General features: G+C 46.5%; 8 protein-coding genes across 8 annotated transcripts; 5 read left to right on the top strand and 3 right to left on the bottom strand.

Moving 5' to 3' along the window:
* The first annotated feature begins 79 nt into the window (after positions 1-79).
* LOC120948342 (probable dimethyladenosine transferase) lies at positions 80-1275 on the top strand. The gene is made up of 2 exons (XM_040364560.2): positions 80-263; positions 325-1275. The coding sequence occupies exons 1-2, from the start codon at positions 206-208 to the stop codon at positions 1185-1187; spliced, it is 921 nt and encodes a 306-aa protein (XP_040220494.1). The 5' UTR covers positions 80-205; the 3' UTR covers positions 1188-1275.
* Positions 1188-3758, bottom strand: LOC120948334 (protein FAM114A2). Its single transcript, XM_040364550.2, has 2 exons — positions 1541-3758; positions 1188-1455 (listed from the first exon to the last, which is right to left on the bottom strand). The coding sequence occupies exons 1-2, from the start codon at positions 3659-3661 to the stop codon at positions 1381-1383; spliced, it is 2196 nt and encodes a 731-aa protein (XP_040220484.2). The 5' UTR covers positions 3662-3758; the 3' UTR covers positions 1188-1380.
* Positions 3759-4055: 297 nt separating this feature from the next.
* On the top strand, positions 4056-5156 carry LOC120948340 (nucleolar protein 12). Its single transcript, XM_040364558.2, has 2 exons — positions 4056-4236; positions 4324-5156. Exons 1-2 carry the CDS (start codon positions 4154-4156, stop codon positions 5063-5065), a joined length of 825 nt encoding a protein of 274 aa, XP_040220492.2. The 5' UTR covers positions 4056-4153; the 3' UTR covers positions 5066-5156.
* Positions 5154-6085, bottom strand: LOC120948347 (40S ribosomal protein S25). The gene is made up of 2 exons (XM_040364566.2): positions 5977-6085; positions 5154-5639 (listed from the first exon to the last, which is right to left on the bottom strand). Exons 1-2 carry the CDS (start codon positions 5977-5979, stop codon positions 5283-5285), a joined length of 360 nt encoding a protein of 119 aa, XP_040220500.1. The 5' UTR covers positions 5980-6085; the 3' UTR covers positions 5154-5282.
* Positions 6086-6546: 461 nt separating this feature from the next.
* Positions 6547-9437, top strand: LOC120948339 (zinc transporter 7). The gene is made up of 3 exons (XM_040364557.2): positions 6547-6756; positions 7239-7603; positions 7685-9437. The coding sequence occupies exons 2-3, from the start codon at positions 7423-7425 to the stop codon at positions 8641-8643; spliced, it is 1140 nt and encodes a 379-aa protein (XP_040220491.1). The 5' UTR covers positions 6547-6756; positions 7239-7422; the 3' UTR covers positions 8644-9437.
* A 385-nt stretch (positions 9438-9822) lies between these two features.
* LOC120950613 (dynein light chain Tctex-type protein 2B) lies at positions 9823-10645 on the top strand. The gene is made up of 2 exons (XM_040368795.2): positions 9823-10110; positions 10178-10645. Exons 1-2 carry the CDS (start codon positions 9972-9974, stop codon positions 10432-10434), a joined length of 396 nt encoding a protein of 131 aa, XP_040224729.2. The 5' UTR covers positions 9823-9971; the 3' UTR covers positions 10435-10645.
* Positions 10646-10649: 4 nt separating this feature from the next.
* LOC120950612 (sialic acid synthase) lies at positions 10650-11868 on the top strand. The gene is made up of 2 exons (XM_040368794.2): positions 10650-10773; positions 10849-11868. Exons 1-2 carry the CDS (start codon positions 10663-10665, stop codon positions 11863-11865), a joined length of 1128 nt encoding a protein of 375 aa, XP_040224728.2. The 5' UTR covers positions 10650-10662; the 3' UTR covers positions 11866-11868.
* A 32-nt stretch (positions 11869-11900) lies between these two features.
* On the bottom strand, positions 11901-13308 carry LOC120950611 (SUMO-activating enzyme subunit 1). Its single transcript, XM_040368793.2, has 2 exons — positions 13100-13308; positions 11901-13022 (listed from the first exon to the last, which is right to left on the bottom strand). The coding sequence occupies exons 1-2, from the start codon at positions 13189-13191 to the stop codon at positions 12116-12118; spliced, it is 999 nt and encodes a 332-aa protein (XP_040224727.1). The 5' UTR covers positions 13192-13308; the 3' UTR covers positions 11901-12115.
* Positions 13309-17235: the final 3927 nt, after the last annotated feature.

Below are 17235 nucleotides of genomic sequence, written 5' to 3'. Positions count from 1 at the left end.
GGCATAATTTCTCCAACCGTCTAAATGCAGCATCCGTGCTGGACGGTATGAAATTTGACAGGTGATCGCGCGGATGACATTTCTGAAGCTGTGTTTTCCTTTCGCACATGGTATTGTTTATTGTCGTCGGTTAGCTTTACTTGGGTGCGGGTAATTTGCAGTGCATCGAGTTACACACAGCCAAACCAAGTATCATTGCTACAAAATGCCGAAAGTGCGTGCAGAAAAGAAATCCCGTGTACATGATGGAGTTGCAAAACAGGGTAAGATCGGTGTGCAGATGGTAGTAGATGCGAGATGTCTCACATAGCTTCCTTCCTGCAGGCATCGTGTTCAACAAAGATTTCGGTCAACACATCCTCAAAAACCCACTCGTCATCACCTCGATGCTGGAAAAGGCGGCATTGCGGCCCACGGATGTTGTGCTCGAAATTGGTCCCGGTACCGGTAACATGACCGTGAAGATACTGGAAAAGGTAAAGAAAGTGGTTGCCTGCGAAATTGATACACGTCTCGTGGCCGAGCTGCAGAAGCGCGTGCAGGGTACGCATATGCAGCCGAAGCTGCAAATCCTGATTGGTGATGTGCTGAAAACGGATCTACCGTTTTTTGACATCTGCGTCGCTAACATGCCGTACCAGATCAGTTCACCGTTCGTCTTTAAGCTGCTGCTTCATCGGCCCTTTTTCCGCTGCGCTGTGCTGATGTTCCAGCGTGAGTTCGCCCAACGTTTGGTGGCCAAACCGGGCGATAAGCTGTACTGTCGGCTAAGCATCAACACCCAGCTGCTCGCCCGCGTCGATATGCTGATGAAGGTAGGGAAGAACAACTTCAAACCCCCGCCGAAGGTGGAGTCGAGCGTGGTAAGAATAGAGCCGCGAAACCCGCCACCACCGATCAACTACACCGAATGGGACGGCTTGACGCGGATTGCCTTTCTGCGCAAGAACAAAACGCTTGCCGCGGCATTCAAGCAAACCACCGTACTGACTACACTGGAGGACAACTTTAAGTTGCACTGTTCCCTCAAGAACATCGACGTTCCGGCGGATCTGAACGTGAAGGAGATGGTGGAGAAAATATTGGAAAAGGCCGACGCTAGTGACAAACGTGCCCGCTCGATGGATATTGATGACTTTATGGCAGTGCTGCAGGCATTCAACGCCGAAGGATTTCATTTCAGCTAGTCGCGTTGAAACGAGATGAGCATTATATTATTTGTTCTTTTTGCATATATATATTTATCCAATAAAAATTGATTACACTAAAATAACAGTGAGGCTTTGAAGCAGTCATTAGTAAGGAAATACACCATCCATATAGCCCAGTGATACTGGATGGAGGAAGAATAACTCGCACGAGATGACGCCATTGTTTGCTTTAAGCCGCGCCAAGTTGCAAGATGGGCACGAAGAGATGAAACGCATTCTGAACATAGGATGTGCTGTTCGAGCCCTGGAAAAAATGAGAAAAAAAAAACATCCAACATGAACAATACACTACAAACCGACTTGGCGTAGACGTGTGGGCCAAGAGTTACCTCTAAGAAAATGTTGGTTATAAGCGCACTGTCGCTATCGTCGCCGGACTCATCCTTCATCTTGGTCAGCTCGGAGCAGAATCTGGTCGCAACGCCGCTCAGATGCCAGCCAAAAACCGTCGTCAGCTGCACCACCACGTCGGCCTCCGTGGCCGTGCTGTGGTGCTCGCTGATGAGCAGAATCTCCGCTAGCTTATGCATTCGCAGCACGCACAGAGCTGTCGTTTGAGCTAACGCATGCATGGCCTTTTCGAACACGTCCTGGCCAGTGCGTTCGCCGTTCCGGTCCTCTAGCCAGCCGGTATACTCGACCCAACTCTTAACGATTTCGCTGAAGTCGACCTTCACGTTCGGATTGAGGTCAGCGATGGCTTCCTTCAGCCTTTCTTCCAGCTCGTCCGCAGAATGTAACCCGTCCGCATCGTCGTTGTCCGTTTCGGGCAGTTCGCACAGCTCCTTCACCTCGCTCATCGTTTCCTGCAGCTCCTCGAGAGCCTTCCCCGTCAACGGGGCCATCAGTGATTCCAGCTTGAGTGACGCTTGCTTCGACAGCATTTCCAGTGCCTCCAGATGCACTAAACCGTGGTAATCGTCGAACAGCGTTTCAAAGTGAAGTTTCTTTTTATACTGATGTTTCTGGATTTGCTTCAGGTTCCGTTCGCGCTCCTCGGTCTTGGCTTTGGCCTCGCGCAGTACCTGGCTTAACACCACGCCGTCGTTCGGCTGCAAACCGAGCAATTTGCGCTTGTTCAACAATCCGGGATCGTTCTCCTGCAAAATGGTCATCGTTTTCTTTCCGATGCCCTCGAGCGTGTCCAACCCACCGCTGATCACCTTGCTGCTAATCTGTGTCACACCGGAAACGAGCTGATCGAATCCAAATCTATCATCCAGCGGCCGTTCGCTCGACTGCGGGCCTTGGTTTGGTTCGCTTTCTTCTCGAATGTAGCCTTCCGCTTTTAGCTTAGCTTCTTCTTCCGCCTGACGGCGGGCCAATTCCTCCGGATTGGGCACACCGATGCCCGACTCAATCACCTGCGTGATGTTGGTCGTAATGGATGCAACGGATTTCGATGCGCTTGAAAGGAAGGAAACCGCTGCTCCACCCCAGGATGGTTTCCAACTGCCCCACGACTGGCCGGCACCGTCAGCTGACTTGCTATCCTCTGCCATCGAAAGTCGGTCGAGTACGGATGTTAGCGGAGGGTCGTCTTTATGTTTCATAAAATCTTTAAGCTTATCTTCGACCTCATCGATGTCGACATCGCGGAAGCTTGCTTTAGCAGTGCTAGGCACCGCCGTCGTTGGCTTTCCGGCTGAGACAGTCGAAGTGTTCGAACTTTTCATTTGTTTTGCCGGGTCGGGTTTGGCCGTTGTATTACTGGCACCTCCTTCAACAGTAAAATCGCCCCAATCATCGTCGAAGTCATCCCATCCTTCATCAGTGCCGGTTCTGCTAGGCTCTTGTACTTGTTCTCCTTCCTTCTCCTCTACCCTTTTCACCATTTCATCCAGCAACTGTGGTTTAGCAGGTTTTAACACAAGCTTCTTCGACGTTGTTGAAGTTTCCGTGGGATCATTCGCTTGGGAGGTCCTGGTTTCGGATGAAATTTGCGGTGGAGGTAATGGGTTATTTTGCACAACATGCTGATCGGAATCCTCAGGCCCCAGGTTTGACTGCACGGATGTTTGTATATTACTTTCGCTTCGAACTTCATTTGTCGCTACTGTTTTTCCAGTTTTGGAAACTTCATCGCTTCTGCCTTCGTCTAGCTTAGTGACCTGGGTGTCAGAAGCTGGCTGATCCTGCACGGCCCCTTCAATGTTTGTCTTATCCGAAGCCTTTTCGTCAGTGTTAACCCTCGAATCGACTGTGGTGGATTGTGATGAGGGATCGAGCCTACTGCTTCCATCGGGTTTTGTGCTGTCCACCTGTTCAGCTTTGGTCGTGTCCACAGGCTCCACGTCAGATTGTGTAGAGGGTGGGTGCGCTCCCTTTTTCTTGGAAGATCCGACATCCGACGGTTTGGTGCTTTGAAGCACCTCTTCCAACTCATCTGGCTCAATTTCCTCGAAATCTTCATCAGCACTAGCAAATTCTTCACTATCCGAGTCACACATTGTCGATAAGTAAGTTGCTACGAGTACAAGGTAATATTATTACTACGACGAACTTGTTGGCGATAAAAAAAAAATCACGAATTGCTAGACAACAAAGAATGACGTTTCGAGGAAATGTAACTTTGGTGGAAATTTGACAAACAGCTTCGCGATCGTTAGCAAATGATTAAAGTTTAATCCACCGATCGTTTGTTGATCGTCTGCTGTACTAAAAGTAAGAAATATTGTTTCTCAAATTTTTAACCATTTGCTAACGACATATGATGAGAAGTTTTTCTAGAAATAAGCGATGTTTATCAACTGTGGCAACGATTGTCTTTTTGAGCAAACATAGAAGCAGCCCTGACTGTCATGACTTTCATCGATTTGTTTTCGTCGAAAGTGTGCTTACATGCGTTATTTGTTTACATTCTTCCATTCTGCAACGGCTTGTGGGACCGTCGCTCGTGCATTGTTCCAGTCCGCCGGCGTATTTCTAATATATTTGGCAAAATGAAGCGGAAATCAGAAGGAGGCAATAAACAACCTTTCCAGCGGAAAAAGACGGAGCTGGTATTTGATCCACAGAAAAGGGTGTAAGTAGCTACCATTCGCGACCATGCTGCTCAGCCTTGCCTCCACCGGGGAGTGGTACTAACTGATGCATTGTCGTCTGATTTCAGAGAGTTTCTGACTGGATTCCACAAACGTAAGCAGCATCGTAAAAAAATTGCGCAGGGGGAAATGCAACGTAAACTTAAGGAGGAGACGAAGCGGATACGCGCAGAGGCGAAAGAAAAGATGCGTAATCTCTACCATTCGTACAAACCTATCCCAGAGCTCACGGAGGAGGATAAAGCGGAGGAGCAGGAAGACGAGTACGATACAGAGAATGTTACTGTGAAAGTGGTGGAACTCTCTACTCGCGATCTGGCAAAGGAAAACAATTGGATCGGCGAAAATCGTGGCATGGTGAAGGACGATGAATCGGATGCGGAAAACTCGAGCGACGATGGAAATGATGAGCAGCAACTGGGAGTTGTGCCCGGCATGGAGCTGGAGGGAGAGAAGAAGGTCAAGCGCAAGCATAAACTGTCCGCCGAAGAAGGCTCATCGAACGAGGCGGAAAACGGGGAGAGCGCCGTGAAGGAAAAGACGAAACCGAAGAAAGGACCAGTTCTCAACTTGGACGGTATACGGTCAAAGAAGGATCTGAATCATAAGATAAAACGCTACGCGCTGAAATCCATGAAGACAAGTCAAGCCTTCCGACAGAAGACGCGCCTTCAACAGCAAAAGCAGCTAAAACAATCCCGACGCATCCGTCACCAGAAGGAGAAACACCTGAAACAAAAGAAAGGCTTCAACAAACACCGTAACGGAAACGATCGCGGCGAAACTAAGCGAAAACGAAAGGACGACTAAGAACATCTGCGTCCAGGGCAGTGAGAAGGGGGGGAGGGGGGATCTATGAAGAATCAGGATTAATAAATGATCGATCGCTATTGTTCACTTAGTTTACAAGAAGTATATTTCTTCCATTCCGAAGCGTTTAATGATGTGGATTCACACAAAGGAATCTGCTGCTGCTGGCTTTAGCGGGATGTGCTGCAATCACAAAACAAACAACGGAATCTCCAGCTTACGCCACTGGATCGTCTCCCTTCGTGGTGCGGGTGTAGATGACCTGGGCATGGTGTTGCACGACCAGCTTGATCAGCCCCTTCTGGCAGAGCTCACGCAGGCCTCGCTTGGCCAGCGATCCACGAATCTTCAGCCTTTCCGACACAACCGATGGGGTGATCAGCTTGTAGGCAGGGACCTCCTTGTACAGTTTGTCGTACGTGGCCTTGTCGAACAGGACCTGGTTGTTGAGCTTGTCGCGGACCTTTCCCTTCGACCACTTCTTCTTCTTGGCCTTTCCTCCGGATCCTCCCTCCTTCTTCTTCTGGGTCTTTTGCGGCTGTTTCGCCGATCCCTTGGTATCCTTCTTCGGAGGCTACAACGAAACGCAATACATAGATATCGTTAGTTCACACTGCTGCACGTCCGGAACACAGTTTGGTTTGCATGAAATGTCGCTTTGCGGTAAGGCCGGCCCCGTGAGCGTTGCACATCGCAGTACGGGAAGTGTTTATACACAACCCAACACTAGGCCTCAGCCACTTGCACTGCACGTTTGGCACCGGCTTCAGGGTTTGCCGCAGCCGGCTTACACGCAATTTTTACACCATCAGCTCACTAAACACTTTGGTGAGTGTTGGGGCCCACAAAGCAAACCATTTCACGCAAACAGTGCAGTAATTTCAGCCAAAACTACGCGGAATCCAACCTACCATTTTGAAGTATGGACTCGAAAAGAAAGAGAACGTCGGCGGCGATTGATAGAAAGAAGGAAGTACCGAAACGCATTCAATTAGAAAACGCGTACTGCAGCTGTCAAGCATGAAATGTCACGCTAAATGCGTTTTTCCTTTTTGAATATTTATTCCGAATGGGCAAATGTACGTTATAAACGTTTTATAATATACGCATAAAGTGCAGGGAAAATAAATGAAAATAATATAAAGCTAATGTACCGTAAAAATGGATTATTAAATTCTCTGGTCGTAAATGAAAGGTGTTCCGAGAAACGCATTCTCGATAGCTGTCGAACCCAGCTGTCAATGGGGATGTACACACAGTCTTGATTAAATCAATTGAAATTTTGGTTGACTTTATTCTGCCTAGAAGCATTAAACACAAACGATACCATCACATGGTGTCGGGATTATATCTTGAGTTTCTCATGTAAACTTTCCATGTGACAAGCTGTGTAAAATTATGATCTTTGAAGAAATGATTGCGAAATAATGATTTGTTATCCAGCAACGGTTTGTAGACGGCCAATACCAACTGTCATATCACCGCCGATGTCGTGTCAACACCGTGTACAAATGAAAGAATGAAAAAAAACTACACCGCTCAGACAGCAATTACGGATTCTTGGCCAGCCGTCCAACAGACTCGCAGGAGTGAAATAAATAGCTGAAATGTGTTCCAAACGATGTTGATCGTGGAAGTATATCACCACAGCCGTGCGCACTACGGATCGAACCGTTTAATCGCCACATAGGGTATGTAGTTTTTTTTTACTGTTTTGTTTGAGTGCCCTTACTGGGTCAGTGTCGTGATGTCGGTCTGTAATACCGCTATGTTCGGGCTACCGTCCACTACGTACATGCACAACATTTTGAGGAAATAGAAAAAATAAAATGAGGAATGTAAGCCTTTTTTGTAGACCGTTTACTTGCAGCCCGATAGCTTGCCCTCAAACAAAACACGGAAGTAGCTTTAAATAAACTTTTATTTAGTCAATTGTGCATACGTAAGCAAAACAAGGTGGTTTGCTCCTCAGTCGGTGAAAAGCATTGTTTACAATCCTGGTCAGGGTCGGGATAATACGTTATGCGTCAGACACCTTAATTGAAAAATGAGCAACATGGTTGCTACATTTTATTTCCCTACTTTTCTTAAAACTTTAGTCGTTGTACAGCAACTTGTCGACGGATCATGTTTCCTGATGTTATCGCTAATGATCTTTTTTTTATCTTTACAGCACTGATTTTCCCATAGACTTCTGTTGAAGGTACCATACGCAATCGCCCTTGCGCTGCTGGATCGCGGTGATATCGACCAATTCATTCCCGCCCTATTGTCTACGTCAGTACCTTAAAAGTTTTCCCTACCGGGCTTATCAGTTGTGTGGTTCGTAAAAAGAAAAAAAAAAGAAGCTTACTACAATGCTACCATTAACGCATAAAGATTCACGTGGATGCGGCTACCGGATACGGGAAAAGTTCAACAGTTGGAGCCGGCTCATTCTGTCGGATCGCAATTCGCGTAATTTATTTCTATTTCTGCTGCTTAATTTAAGCTTTGCCTTCGTCGAACTAATGTATGGCATATGGACGAACAGTTTAGGTAAGTTGTTGGTGTTCATTGATCGTATCGAGAGCAGAACAGTTTGAATAAATAAAATCAATCCGTTTTCCTGCTTTCCAGGTTTGATCTCCGATTCGTTCCACATGTTCTTCGACTGTACCGGGCTGTTGGCCGGTTTGGCTGCGTCCGTTATTACCAAATGGCGTGCAAACGAAAAGTATTCCTACGGGTACGTTCGTGCTGAAGTGCTCGCCGGGTTTGTCAACAGTCTCTTTTTGCTGTTTATCGCCTTCTTCATTATGTCCGAGGCAGTAGAGCGCGCTATAGAGCCACCGGAAGTGAAACACGAACGATTGTTTGTCGTATCGGTGCTCGGACTGTTGGTAAACTTGGTCGGTATCTATGCATTCCAGCACGGTGGAGCACACGGACATTCGCATGGCGGCGGTGGTGGCCACGGGCATTCGCACGGCGGCGGAGGTGGTGGAAGTCATGGACATTCCCATGGTGGTGGTATGAATCATCACAGTCACGATACTCACAGCCTGCTGTCCAACCACAACGATCACCATGGGCATTCGCACGGTGGCAGTGATCACCATCACAGCCACGGAGGGGGAGAGATCGTGTCCACCAATTCGCAGATCATGCGCGGCGTCTTCCTGCACATTCTAGCCGATACGCTCGGTTCGGTTGGCGTTATTATATCGGCTGTGCTGATGCAGGTGTTTGGATGGATGAGAGCCGATCCCATCTGCAGCATGTTCATTGCGCTCACGATCGGTCTCAGTACGCTTTCGCTGATCAAAGAATCGGTCATGGTGCTGATGCAGCGCCAGCCGGTGGCGCTTGATCGATTACTGCCGTCCTGCTATCAGAAGGTGACCGGGCTGGCAGGCGTGTACAGCGTACAGGAGCCACATTTTTGGACCCTCTGCACCGACGTGTACGTCGGTGTGATCAAGCTGGAGGTATCGAAAAACGTTGATCCCAAGTACGTGGTACAGCATACGCGCATGATCTTCGAAGCGATCGGCGTGCGGCAGATAAACATACAGCTGGACTACACTGCAATGTGATAATCCCGCGGTGTAGAACGCGTATCGGACTGAATGCTGCAAGATGCGTGACGCTGCAAATCTCCGGTTGTCTGTAATGTTCGGTTCCAGCCTGTATTCCTGTCCGGACACCACCGCATTCGCTGTGCTGTTTTGGTACTGTTTTCTTCCTCTACGCCACTACCCTGTAGGCTGGAGTTTCCACGTTTTTCGTTTAGATTTTATTTCATAGGGCCGCCACCTAGTGGGAGAAGTATTGCAAACAAACATTTCAGACGTTCGTACGAGGTAGAATATAACTTAAGTCTTGTTTTACAAAACAATAACTACTTACTGCTTCGTTGGGCATTGTTTCTTCCTCTTCTAAGCGATAAATAGTGTGCACACTTGGTGTTGAGACAGGATCTAAAGAAGCCAAATCTACAAACAGTGGCTCGGTTCTCGCGTCACTGCCACATGTTACTCTTGTGCGAATCTGTCGTGGCCGTTCTGCAAATTAACTTTAAACTGTTAACACACACACGCCGTCAGGGTACCATTATGCGCGCCCTTTGCTCAAGGTAGAACCGAAGGACTGGCAGCGGGCATCGATATCGTAAGATTTATTTCCAATGAATCGTGAATGCAAAGTTCATGCTATAATAGACTATACGTAGTTAAGTGGGACATACTTGCAAAAATAGAATGTAACAGAAGCTAGCAGAAAATGGTAAAGCATGGCATGGTATTGCATTTCATTTTACATTGTCTACCTTTGTAGAAAGGCGGGAACGCTGCTGGAAGAAAACACATTTCTGTTAATGTTAAAAGAATGATGATCAAAGTGTTAGTACTTTTTTACTTTTTGATTGATAATATCACATGCGGTAGAAATTCAAAAAGAGTTAGTGTCCTCCACGCGACGTTACGCGTGCATTTATATGGGTGGATGACATATTGAATGCTCACACATGTACAGTTGATACCCAACTTTGGTTTTGCTAAGATTTAGAAACGTTATGGCGTTAGGCTGAATTTAAAAAATTATAAATAGAATATAGCTAATTATAGTATTTAGCAGAAACTATGAAAAGAAATTTTAAAGTAATGTCAATTAGAGATTAACTCAAGGTCTCAATCAACAATAGAGTAATAACTTTTTTTCTTTAATTTTACACTGCTCGTAGCGATAGTTGAAACCTACCTGTGCTCAGCTGCAGCCGGCGTCTGCGAACTACAATTCGGTTGCCTAGGAAACAAAAACAAACCAAGCGACAGGATTGTATTTCTAATTCGCTGCAGCAGCTGCTTCGCTGTTTGGAAAACAGTTTCTTTTTACACATTCATACAAGTTAATAGAAGCTTTAAGAATGACGCTAAACGAAACGCAAACTGGGAATGTGCCTCCATCGCCAGCCGGTTATCAGATGCGTCCCGAGTTAAGTGAAACATTCAAATCGGAAAAGATACGTGAAATCATCAACACTGTATTGACCGACACTCTTACTGGTAGGTGAAACTGATGGAGCGATGGAAACTGTAGAAAAAAAATCTTACTATCCTTGAACGGTTTTAGGGCAAACATACTCGGCGGCAGATGCATCTCGCTGGACGAAATCGATGGCGGACGAAATAAGCTTACAAGTGAAGGATCTGCAAATGCACCATTACAAGCATGTGGTTCAGGTGTGGCTGGGGCAACAGCTCGGCGCCGGATGCAAATGTGTGGCCCGCTGCCGTTGGGACACGGAGTGTGATAACTACGCAACGGCCGAATTTAAGAACTCAACCATGTTCTGCGTGGTGACAGTTTATGGTCTCTATCTGTATTGACGGGAAACTGGCAATGCGCTGGAACACGGGCTGCACGAGCAAGGGAGGATGGTGGAACATTGTGTCATCAGCGCGAATGGCTACTTCATCTGATTGGCGATGATGGTGATGATGATGCTCGTAGTGATATTACACTTTCTTGTGTTGAGTGAAGTTGCTTAAATGTACATAAATCTCCCGTGTGTGTTCAATAGTTGTAACACCTACTGAAGTCAATTGTAGTTCGATATGTCATCGTTTTGGAGCAGTGAGTCCAGCCGAACGTTCGTCGTGGCTGAAATTGGACAAAACCACCAGGGATCGTTAAGCACCGCAAAGCAGATGATAAAAGCTGCAAAGGTATTATTCAACATCGGCTGCATGTTCAACTGCATCCAGCAGCGCAGTAAAGCGAAACCATGGATCCCGTTATAGGAATGTGGAGCCGATTGTGTAAAGTTCCAGCGATCAAATTTGGCGGAAAAGTTCACGGTCTCCGCCTTGGCACGCCCTTACACCGGACCAAACTCGTGGGGTCGTACGTACGGAGAGCACAAAGCATGGCTTGAATTTTCCAGCGGCGAGTACCGGGAGTTGCAGCGCTTTGCCACTGACCACAACATTGTGTTTACCGCATCAGCAATGGATGCCGCATCCTTTCGAGAGTTGGAGGAGCAGCTACGAGTCCCGTTCATCAAAATAGGGTCTGGGGATGCTGATAACGTGCCTCTGCTGCGGTATGCCGCAAATCGCACCATTCCACTGATCATATCCACGGGCATGCTAGATTGGGATCAAGTTTGCAGCATTTACACCCATTTCCGTCATCGTAAAGACGTTGCCCTGCTTCATTGTGTTTCCTCCTATCCGACCCCGCCAGGGGACATAATGTTGCGTATGATTCCGTTACTTCGAGCCCACTTTCCTGAACTGACGATAGGTTATTCGGGACATGAGCTTGGTATACAGCACTCCGTAGCGAGTGTGGCTTTAGGTGCGAAAATAGTCGAACGACACTTTACGCTAGACAAGGCGTGGAAAGGGACCGATCATCAGGCGTCATTGAATCCGGCCGAATTTGGTCGCATGGTACGGTGTATTAGAGCGATAGAAAACGATGTTCCGATTGATGCAAGCGCATTGATTGATCGATTGCGAGAAGTGCTGCAAGGGGAGGATCTGGATGAACCGGAGTTACTGGCCGCTTTAAAGGAGATTGATCCACATCACCGACAGCTGCTAGAATGTGAACGACCGTGTTACAATAAGCTGGGGAAATCGTTGGTGTATGCTAGTGATTTGAACTGTGGAACGGTTCTGACCGAGTCCAATGTTCAGGTGAAGGTCAGCGAACCAAAAGGCCTCTCTCCGCGATTGTACGATTCCGTTGTGGGAACAACAGTAAAATGCGCTGTCTTCAAGGACGATCCCATTCTAATGCAACATTTTTAAACACATTTAGAAAAGCCATGCATCGAACGAAGGAGTGTGTTAGAGAATAATCTGAGTTTATTTTTTTCCACAAATTTCAAAAAGTCTGTCTGCTGGGTTCGCTTTCGTACAGAGTATAAGAGAAATAAATTTAAACTGCCTGCTTAAAGAATAATGTTTTCACTTTCGTGCACACACACGCTGGAATCCTTTCGCGCCTCACGCACAACTCGTTGCAACATGAAGGCTACAGGCCATTCGCCAAACTCCTTCATTTGTCCGCCCCAATAAGATCAACGAATCCGCAACAAGTGTCCGGATTAAACAGGAACACGTTACGGTGTGGCCTTTCCTTCTGTGATACGACCTTGATGATTTCGTGAGCTACAACGCCTCCAACAATCGCAGTGACGGGCGAAATCTGGGCAAATACGTGATCGAAAGACTTGTCCGGTATTAGCTCCGGAACCAGAGAGTCGCGCAGCTGGAGCAGCTTCTTCAAATCCTCCTCGCGCTTTCCGTATGCCGGATCGCGTTGTTCTTCGTCGCGGAATTTCTGTAGCACCCGCTGTACGGGCAGCGCTGGTCCGTTTCGCTTCAGCTGACGGGCGTACGATGTGCTTTTACAGTCGAAATCTACCAACGACTGATAGGGTGGGAATTCCAGCGTACATTTGACCGTACTGTACACTGTTTCGGATTTGGGTTTTTCGTGGGGTTTCGATACCACCACATACTTTGCTACATCCTCGGCGAACTCGTGCTTCTGCAGATCGGTGAAACAGAAGCCGTGCATACCCCAAACGTCCGTAGCGAAAAACTTTACGTTGGCCTCGCGGCAAACGTTGTTCACGCGCAGATGCTGTGCCGTGGACGCACCAATCAGACAGACGACATCAAAGTCTTTAAAGTAGTCGTCCGATTTCGATTCAATCGGTTCGGTGTCGGCTTTCAGTTCGACCATTGGATTCAGATGCTGGGCACGGGTTAGGGATGCTTCCGCTCGGTTGGTGCCGACAGACGATTGTGGGGCCAAAAATTGGGAGCAGAAGTCTTCCTCCGTAACCTTCCGGTCGTCCAACAGGGTGACGGATTTGACTCCGGCTAGTATGACGTTTTTCGCTATTTCTGCCCCCAGTCCATTAATACCAGCGATGAGAATCCGTGCCAAACGGACACTGTAAATGAGGTAGGGAGGAAGAAAAAAATCCCATGAACAATCGCAATTGATGAATGTGACGCGACGAATACTTACCGTTTCTGCGAATCCAAACCCCACAAACGAATTTGCCGATCATACAGTTCGGCCTCATGTTCAGTAAGTTCGGCACCGTTGGACTCAACCATTTCGTTCCTGTTCTTGGGTTGAAATTCAACAAGCTCAATACAAAAAGCTGCAAGTTTTCGCGAATGCCGGATAGAATGGCTGGCGGCGTCTGAATTCCGGTGAAAATTGACTTTTACCAGGTTGGGTAGTGCGTGTTGCTGTATAGCTAGGAGCCATATTGTTATGTCGATTGACATTCAATGTGTCTTATTTTGACGAAAAGATATAAAAAAAGTGATTTTTCGTGGCAAGATTCATTGCTAGTAAATTTATTTAAATTTAGTTATGAGGCTCTTTTTTTTACAAAAAGCAACAACAAAAAATCCACCACAATTATTAGCAACGCAAAAACATAAAGTAGGTAAACATATTTTACACATACAGTTGAGTTTTCATCGAATTAAATAGTTATATTATAAAGACGTCTGTTCTGATTGAAGGTTTTATTGCAACTAACTAATCCTTAACCACGTTCATAGACTACTGTGAACTGTGTTCAATCTACAACGATTGCTAGATTACAACACCCCCTCTCAATCGCTGACTCCAATTTTGCTTCTGAGATATTCAAATAGGTTTGCATCCAAAGCTTTCGTTAATATATCCGCTTGCTGTTCAGTAGTACTTATCGGTTCAATCTTAACATTACCAGCAGCAACATGGTCTTTAATGAAATGATGTTTAATATCCAAGTGCTTTATCCTTTTGGATTCAGCATTCTTAGCCAGACCAATACAGCCACGGTTGTCTTCGTATATAATAACTGGATCCGATGGTGTCTTGCATTGCAAATCTTCCAAAATACCAGCCAACCAGATTCCTTCGGAAACAGCAGCACTTAGCGCTACATATTCAGACTCACTTGATGACAAGGAGACTGTTGACTGCTTCCGGCTTGCCCAAGATACTGTTGAACCATATACCTTAAACAAGAAACCAGTTACGGATTTGCGATCTTCTGCATCGGACGCCCAGTCAGCATCGACATATCCTTCGAGTGATCTACTTCCTGGATTTTTCTTATAGTGAAGTCCCATAGTAGCGGTTCCTTTAAGGTATCTCATGATACGCTTAAGAGTTTGCCAATGATCTTCCGTTGGTGATTGTTGAAATCGTCCCATGTAAGCTACGGGATAGCACAAATCAGGTCGCACACATAGCATTTGATACATCAAACTGCCTAGCGACTCTCGATATGGCTGTGCAGTATGATTTCCTTTTCGACTCAACTGAAGTCCTTTCTCCATCGGGGTCTTCGCTGGATTACATTCCGACATTCCAAATTTTTCTAAAATTTTGTTTGCAGCTGCCTCCTGTGACAGCTTCAGTTCGCCACGATTACGGTTGTACTCCATTCGCATTCCCAGGAAAAACTTCGTTTGCCCACAATCGGTCATTTCAAATTCATCTGTGAGCCGCCGTTTCATTCTCTCCATCGTTCGAATATTTCGTCCAACAATCAGAAGATCGTCGACATAAAGCACCAGATAAATTTCATCATCTTTTTCAGTTGAAACGTACAGACAGTAGTCCCGGTTTGATCTACGGAACCCAAACTTCAATAATGACGAGTTGAAGCGGTCATTCCAGCATCGTGGAGCTTGTTTTAGACCATAAAGCGATTTTCTAAGTTTGCACACGATGCCTGGTCTAGCCCTCACGCCTTGGGGCACTTCCATGTACAGGTCCTCCTTTAACACTCCGTGTAAGAAAGCCGTTTTGACGTCCATTTGGTGTACGTGTAAGCCATGATGGACGGCAACAGCTAGTACTACTCTAACTGTCGACAGCCTAGCAACGGGTGCAAATGTGTCTTCAAAGTCAATCCCGGGCCGTTGTAGAAACCCTTTGACTACAAGTCGTGCCTTGTACCGGACCTGTTGTCCGGTTTCATCCTCCTTCAGCCGGAACACCCACTTTGTTTTTAGCGGTTTCACACCGGCTGGACACACCGTCAGCTTCCACACATCGTTGACCTTCATGGAGTTTAGTTCATCTTGTACCGCTTGGTACCATCGGACACGATCCTCACGAGCATTAATGTCGTTATACATTTCTGGAACGTCTGAAGAAAACGGAGGGCCAACAGCACAAGCACTGAATCCGGTAATATAGTCAAGGAACTTACCGGGAAATCGGCGCTCCCGTTCGCTGCGCCTCCTAGACTGTTCGCCACTAGGGCCGGAAGACAAGTCCAGATCTAGATGCGAAGGGAGCGCGGTATCGTCTGCTTCCGCTGCATCTTCATCATCATTACACGATTGGACACCATCGCAGTCAAGTGATTCAGTTGAAGAGTTTTCCCCATATTGCTCGTCTGGATCTTCTTCTTCCGGATGTACATTAACGGCATCCTCGATCACTTCTTCCTCGATTACTTCTTCCCCCTCTTGCTCGTAGGTTAGCGGTACAATTAATTTTCCGTTATTTTGTGTATCATTCGTCCATGGAAAATATGTTTCGTTAAACTTCACATCACGAGCAATAACGATTTGTTTAGAATCCTTGTCCCATAGCCGATAGCCGTTTGGTGCATATCCGACCATGAATAACTGTCGACTTTTTGCATCAAGCTTCTTTCTTTGTTGATTCGGCACCCATGCAAATGCTTGACATCCAAAGACACGAGCCTTTTCCAGACTTGGCTTTCTTCCATACCATAGTTCAGCAGGCGTAACGTTCTTTGATATCGCAGACGTTGGACTTCGATTTAAGATGAACACAGCTGCTAGCACAGCTTCACTCCACAATGACTTGGGCGCATTCGATCCAATTAACATAGTACGTACCTTTTCGATAAGAGTTCGGTTGAACCGTTCCGCGACCCCGTTCTGTTGCGGTGAGTAGGCTACTGTTGGCTCCACCTGAATTCCCATCGCCTTGTAGTACTTTTGTTGATTATTCGAAAAATATTCACGTCCCTGGTCTACAGTGAGTTTTGAAATTTTCGTACCAAACATCGCAGTCGCCATTGCTGAAAATTCTTTGAATTTTTCAAAGACCTCCGATTTCTTTCGAAGCAAATACACCACAGCAAAATGGGACTGATCGTCTATGAACGAGACGAAGTAGCGATGACCTTCCCACGATGGCGTGTCGATCGGTCCACATACGTCAGAGTGGATACGTTCCAACGGTCGGGTTGCCCTGTCTCTGGCACCATTGAACGGCTCCCGACAGTGTCTACCCAAGACACACACGTCACAAAACTTGAGCTTTTCTGGTTTGAAGCGCACACCCAGAGCAAGGTCTTCACGTATCATAGTAGACATGGCACCTTCACTGATGTGACCGAGACGACGGTGCCAAAGATCAGCATACTCCACTTCTGCTATACTTGCATTAGCCCGTTCAATTTTCATTTCGATAGCGTACAGATTTCCTCGCTGTTTTCCAGTTGCAATTATTTTTCCATTGATTTTCATTATCACTTGCGTTTCTTGAAATATGACCTCCACACCAGCCTTCGTTAGCTTTTTCACAGACATGAGGTTTTCTCTTAAAGTCGGCACATACAGAACGTTTTCAGCGATCATCAGAACGCCATGGTTGCTCATTCCGTTAATAACGCCGCTTTCTTTGGCCACGAGAGATTCCCCATTCTTCGCTACATCGATGAAAACTGGCTGTTTCAAGTTTTCCACGGTTGTAAAAAACTTTTTTGAATTTACCATGTGGTCACTAGCTCCTGAATCCAGCAGGAATTGAAGCTGATCACCGGTTTGTACCCTACGTCCGATTCCATCCGCCATGAACACAACTTGTCTTGATTCACTGGCAACGTTGGCTTTCGTTTTAATTCGACAGTCCTTTTTCATATGCCCTTTCTTTCCACAGTTGTGACATTTTCCGTTGAATTTTTCAAAACCGTTCCTATTTCGATTTTTTCCAGCAAATGCAGTAGGCTTCTCCTCAGAATTTTCGATTCTATCCAAGCGCTTGCATGCGTCGCCTAGCAACCGGGTCTTCATTAATTCATACGTTAATTGTGATTCAGGAAGGTTTTCTAATGCCGTCATCAGGGGATCATAGGACTCCGGAAGCGTTAAACTCAAAGCCGAACA

Source organism: Anopheles coluzzii, chromosome 2 (genome assembly GCF_943734685.1).
Source record: "Anopheles coluzzii chromosome 2, AcolN3, whole genome shotgun sequence".
NCBI lineage: Eukaryota > Metazoa > Arthropoda > Insecta > Diptera > Culicidae > Anopheles > Anopheles coluzzii.
Note: the sequence above shows the minus strand (reverse complement) of the source record. Positions and strands in the feature narration are given on the sequence as shown.

Coding starts and splice junctions, on each gene's coding strand:
- LOC120948342 (XM_040364560.2), top strand. CDS start 206: ATGCCGAAAGTGCGTGCAGAAAAGAAATCCCGTGTACATGATGGAGTT. Junction 264..324: donor TGATGGAGTTGCAAAACAGG/GTAAGATCGGTG, acceptor TCCTTCCTGCAG/GCATCGTGTTCAACAAAGAT.
- LOC120948334 (XM_040364550.2), bottom strand. CDS start 3,661: ATGTGTGACTCGGATAGTGAAGAATTTGCTAGTGCTGATGAAGATTTC. Junction 1,456..1,540: donor TAACCAACATTTTCTTAGAG/GTAACTCTTGGC, acceptor CATTTTTTCCAG/GGCTCGAACAGCACATCCTA.
- LOC120948340 (XM_040364558.2), top strand. CDS start 4,154: ATGAAGCGGAAATCAGAAGGAGGCAATAAACAACCTTTCCAGCGGAAA. Junction 4,237..4,323: donor TTTGATCCACAGAAAAGGGT/GTAAGTAGCTAC, acceptor GTCTGATTTCAG/AGAGTTTCTGACTGGATTCC.
- LOC120948339 (XM_040364557.2), top strand. CDS start 7,423: ATGCTACCATTAACGCATAAAGATTCACGTGGATGCGGCTACCGGATA. Junction 7,604..7,684: donor CATATGGACGAACAGTTTAG/GTAAGTTGTTGG, acceptor CCTGCTTTCCAG/GTTTGATCTCCGATTCGTTC.
- LOC120950613 (XM_040368795.2), top strand. CDS start 9,972: ATGACGCTAAACGAAACGCAAACTGGGAATGTGCCTCCATCGCCAGCC. Junction 10,111..10,177: donor ATTGACCGACACTCTTACTG/GTAGGTGAAACT, acceptor GAACGGTTTTAG/GGCAAACATACTCGGCGGCA.
- LOC120950612 (XM_040368794.2), top strand. CDS start 10,663: ATGTCATCGTTTTGGAGCAGTGAGTCCAGCCGAACGTTCGTCGTGGCT. Junction 10,774..10,848: donor AGATGATAAAAGCTGCAAAG/GTATTATTCAAC, acceptor ATCCCGTTATAG/GAATGTGGAGCCGATTGTGT.
- LOC120950611 (XM_040368793.2), bottom strand. CDS start 13,191: ATGGTTGAGTCCAACGGTGCCGAACTTACTGAACATGAGGCCGAACTG. Junction 13,023..13,099: donor GGTTTGGATTCGCAGAAACG/GTAAGTATTCGT, acceptor CCTCATTTACAG/TGTCCGTTTGGCACGGATTC.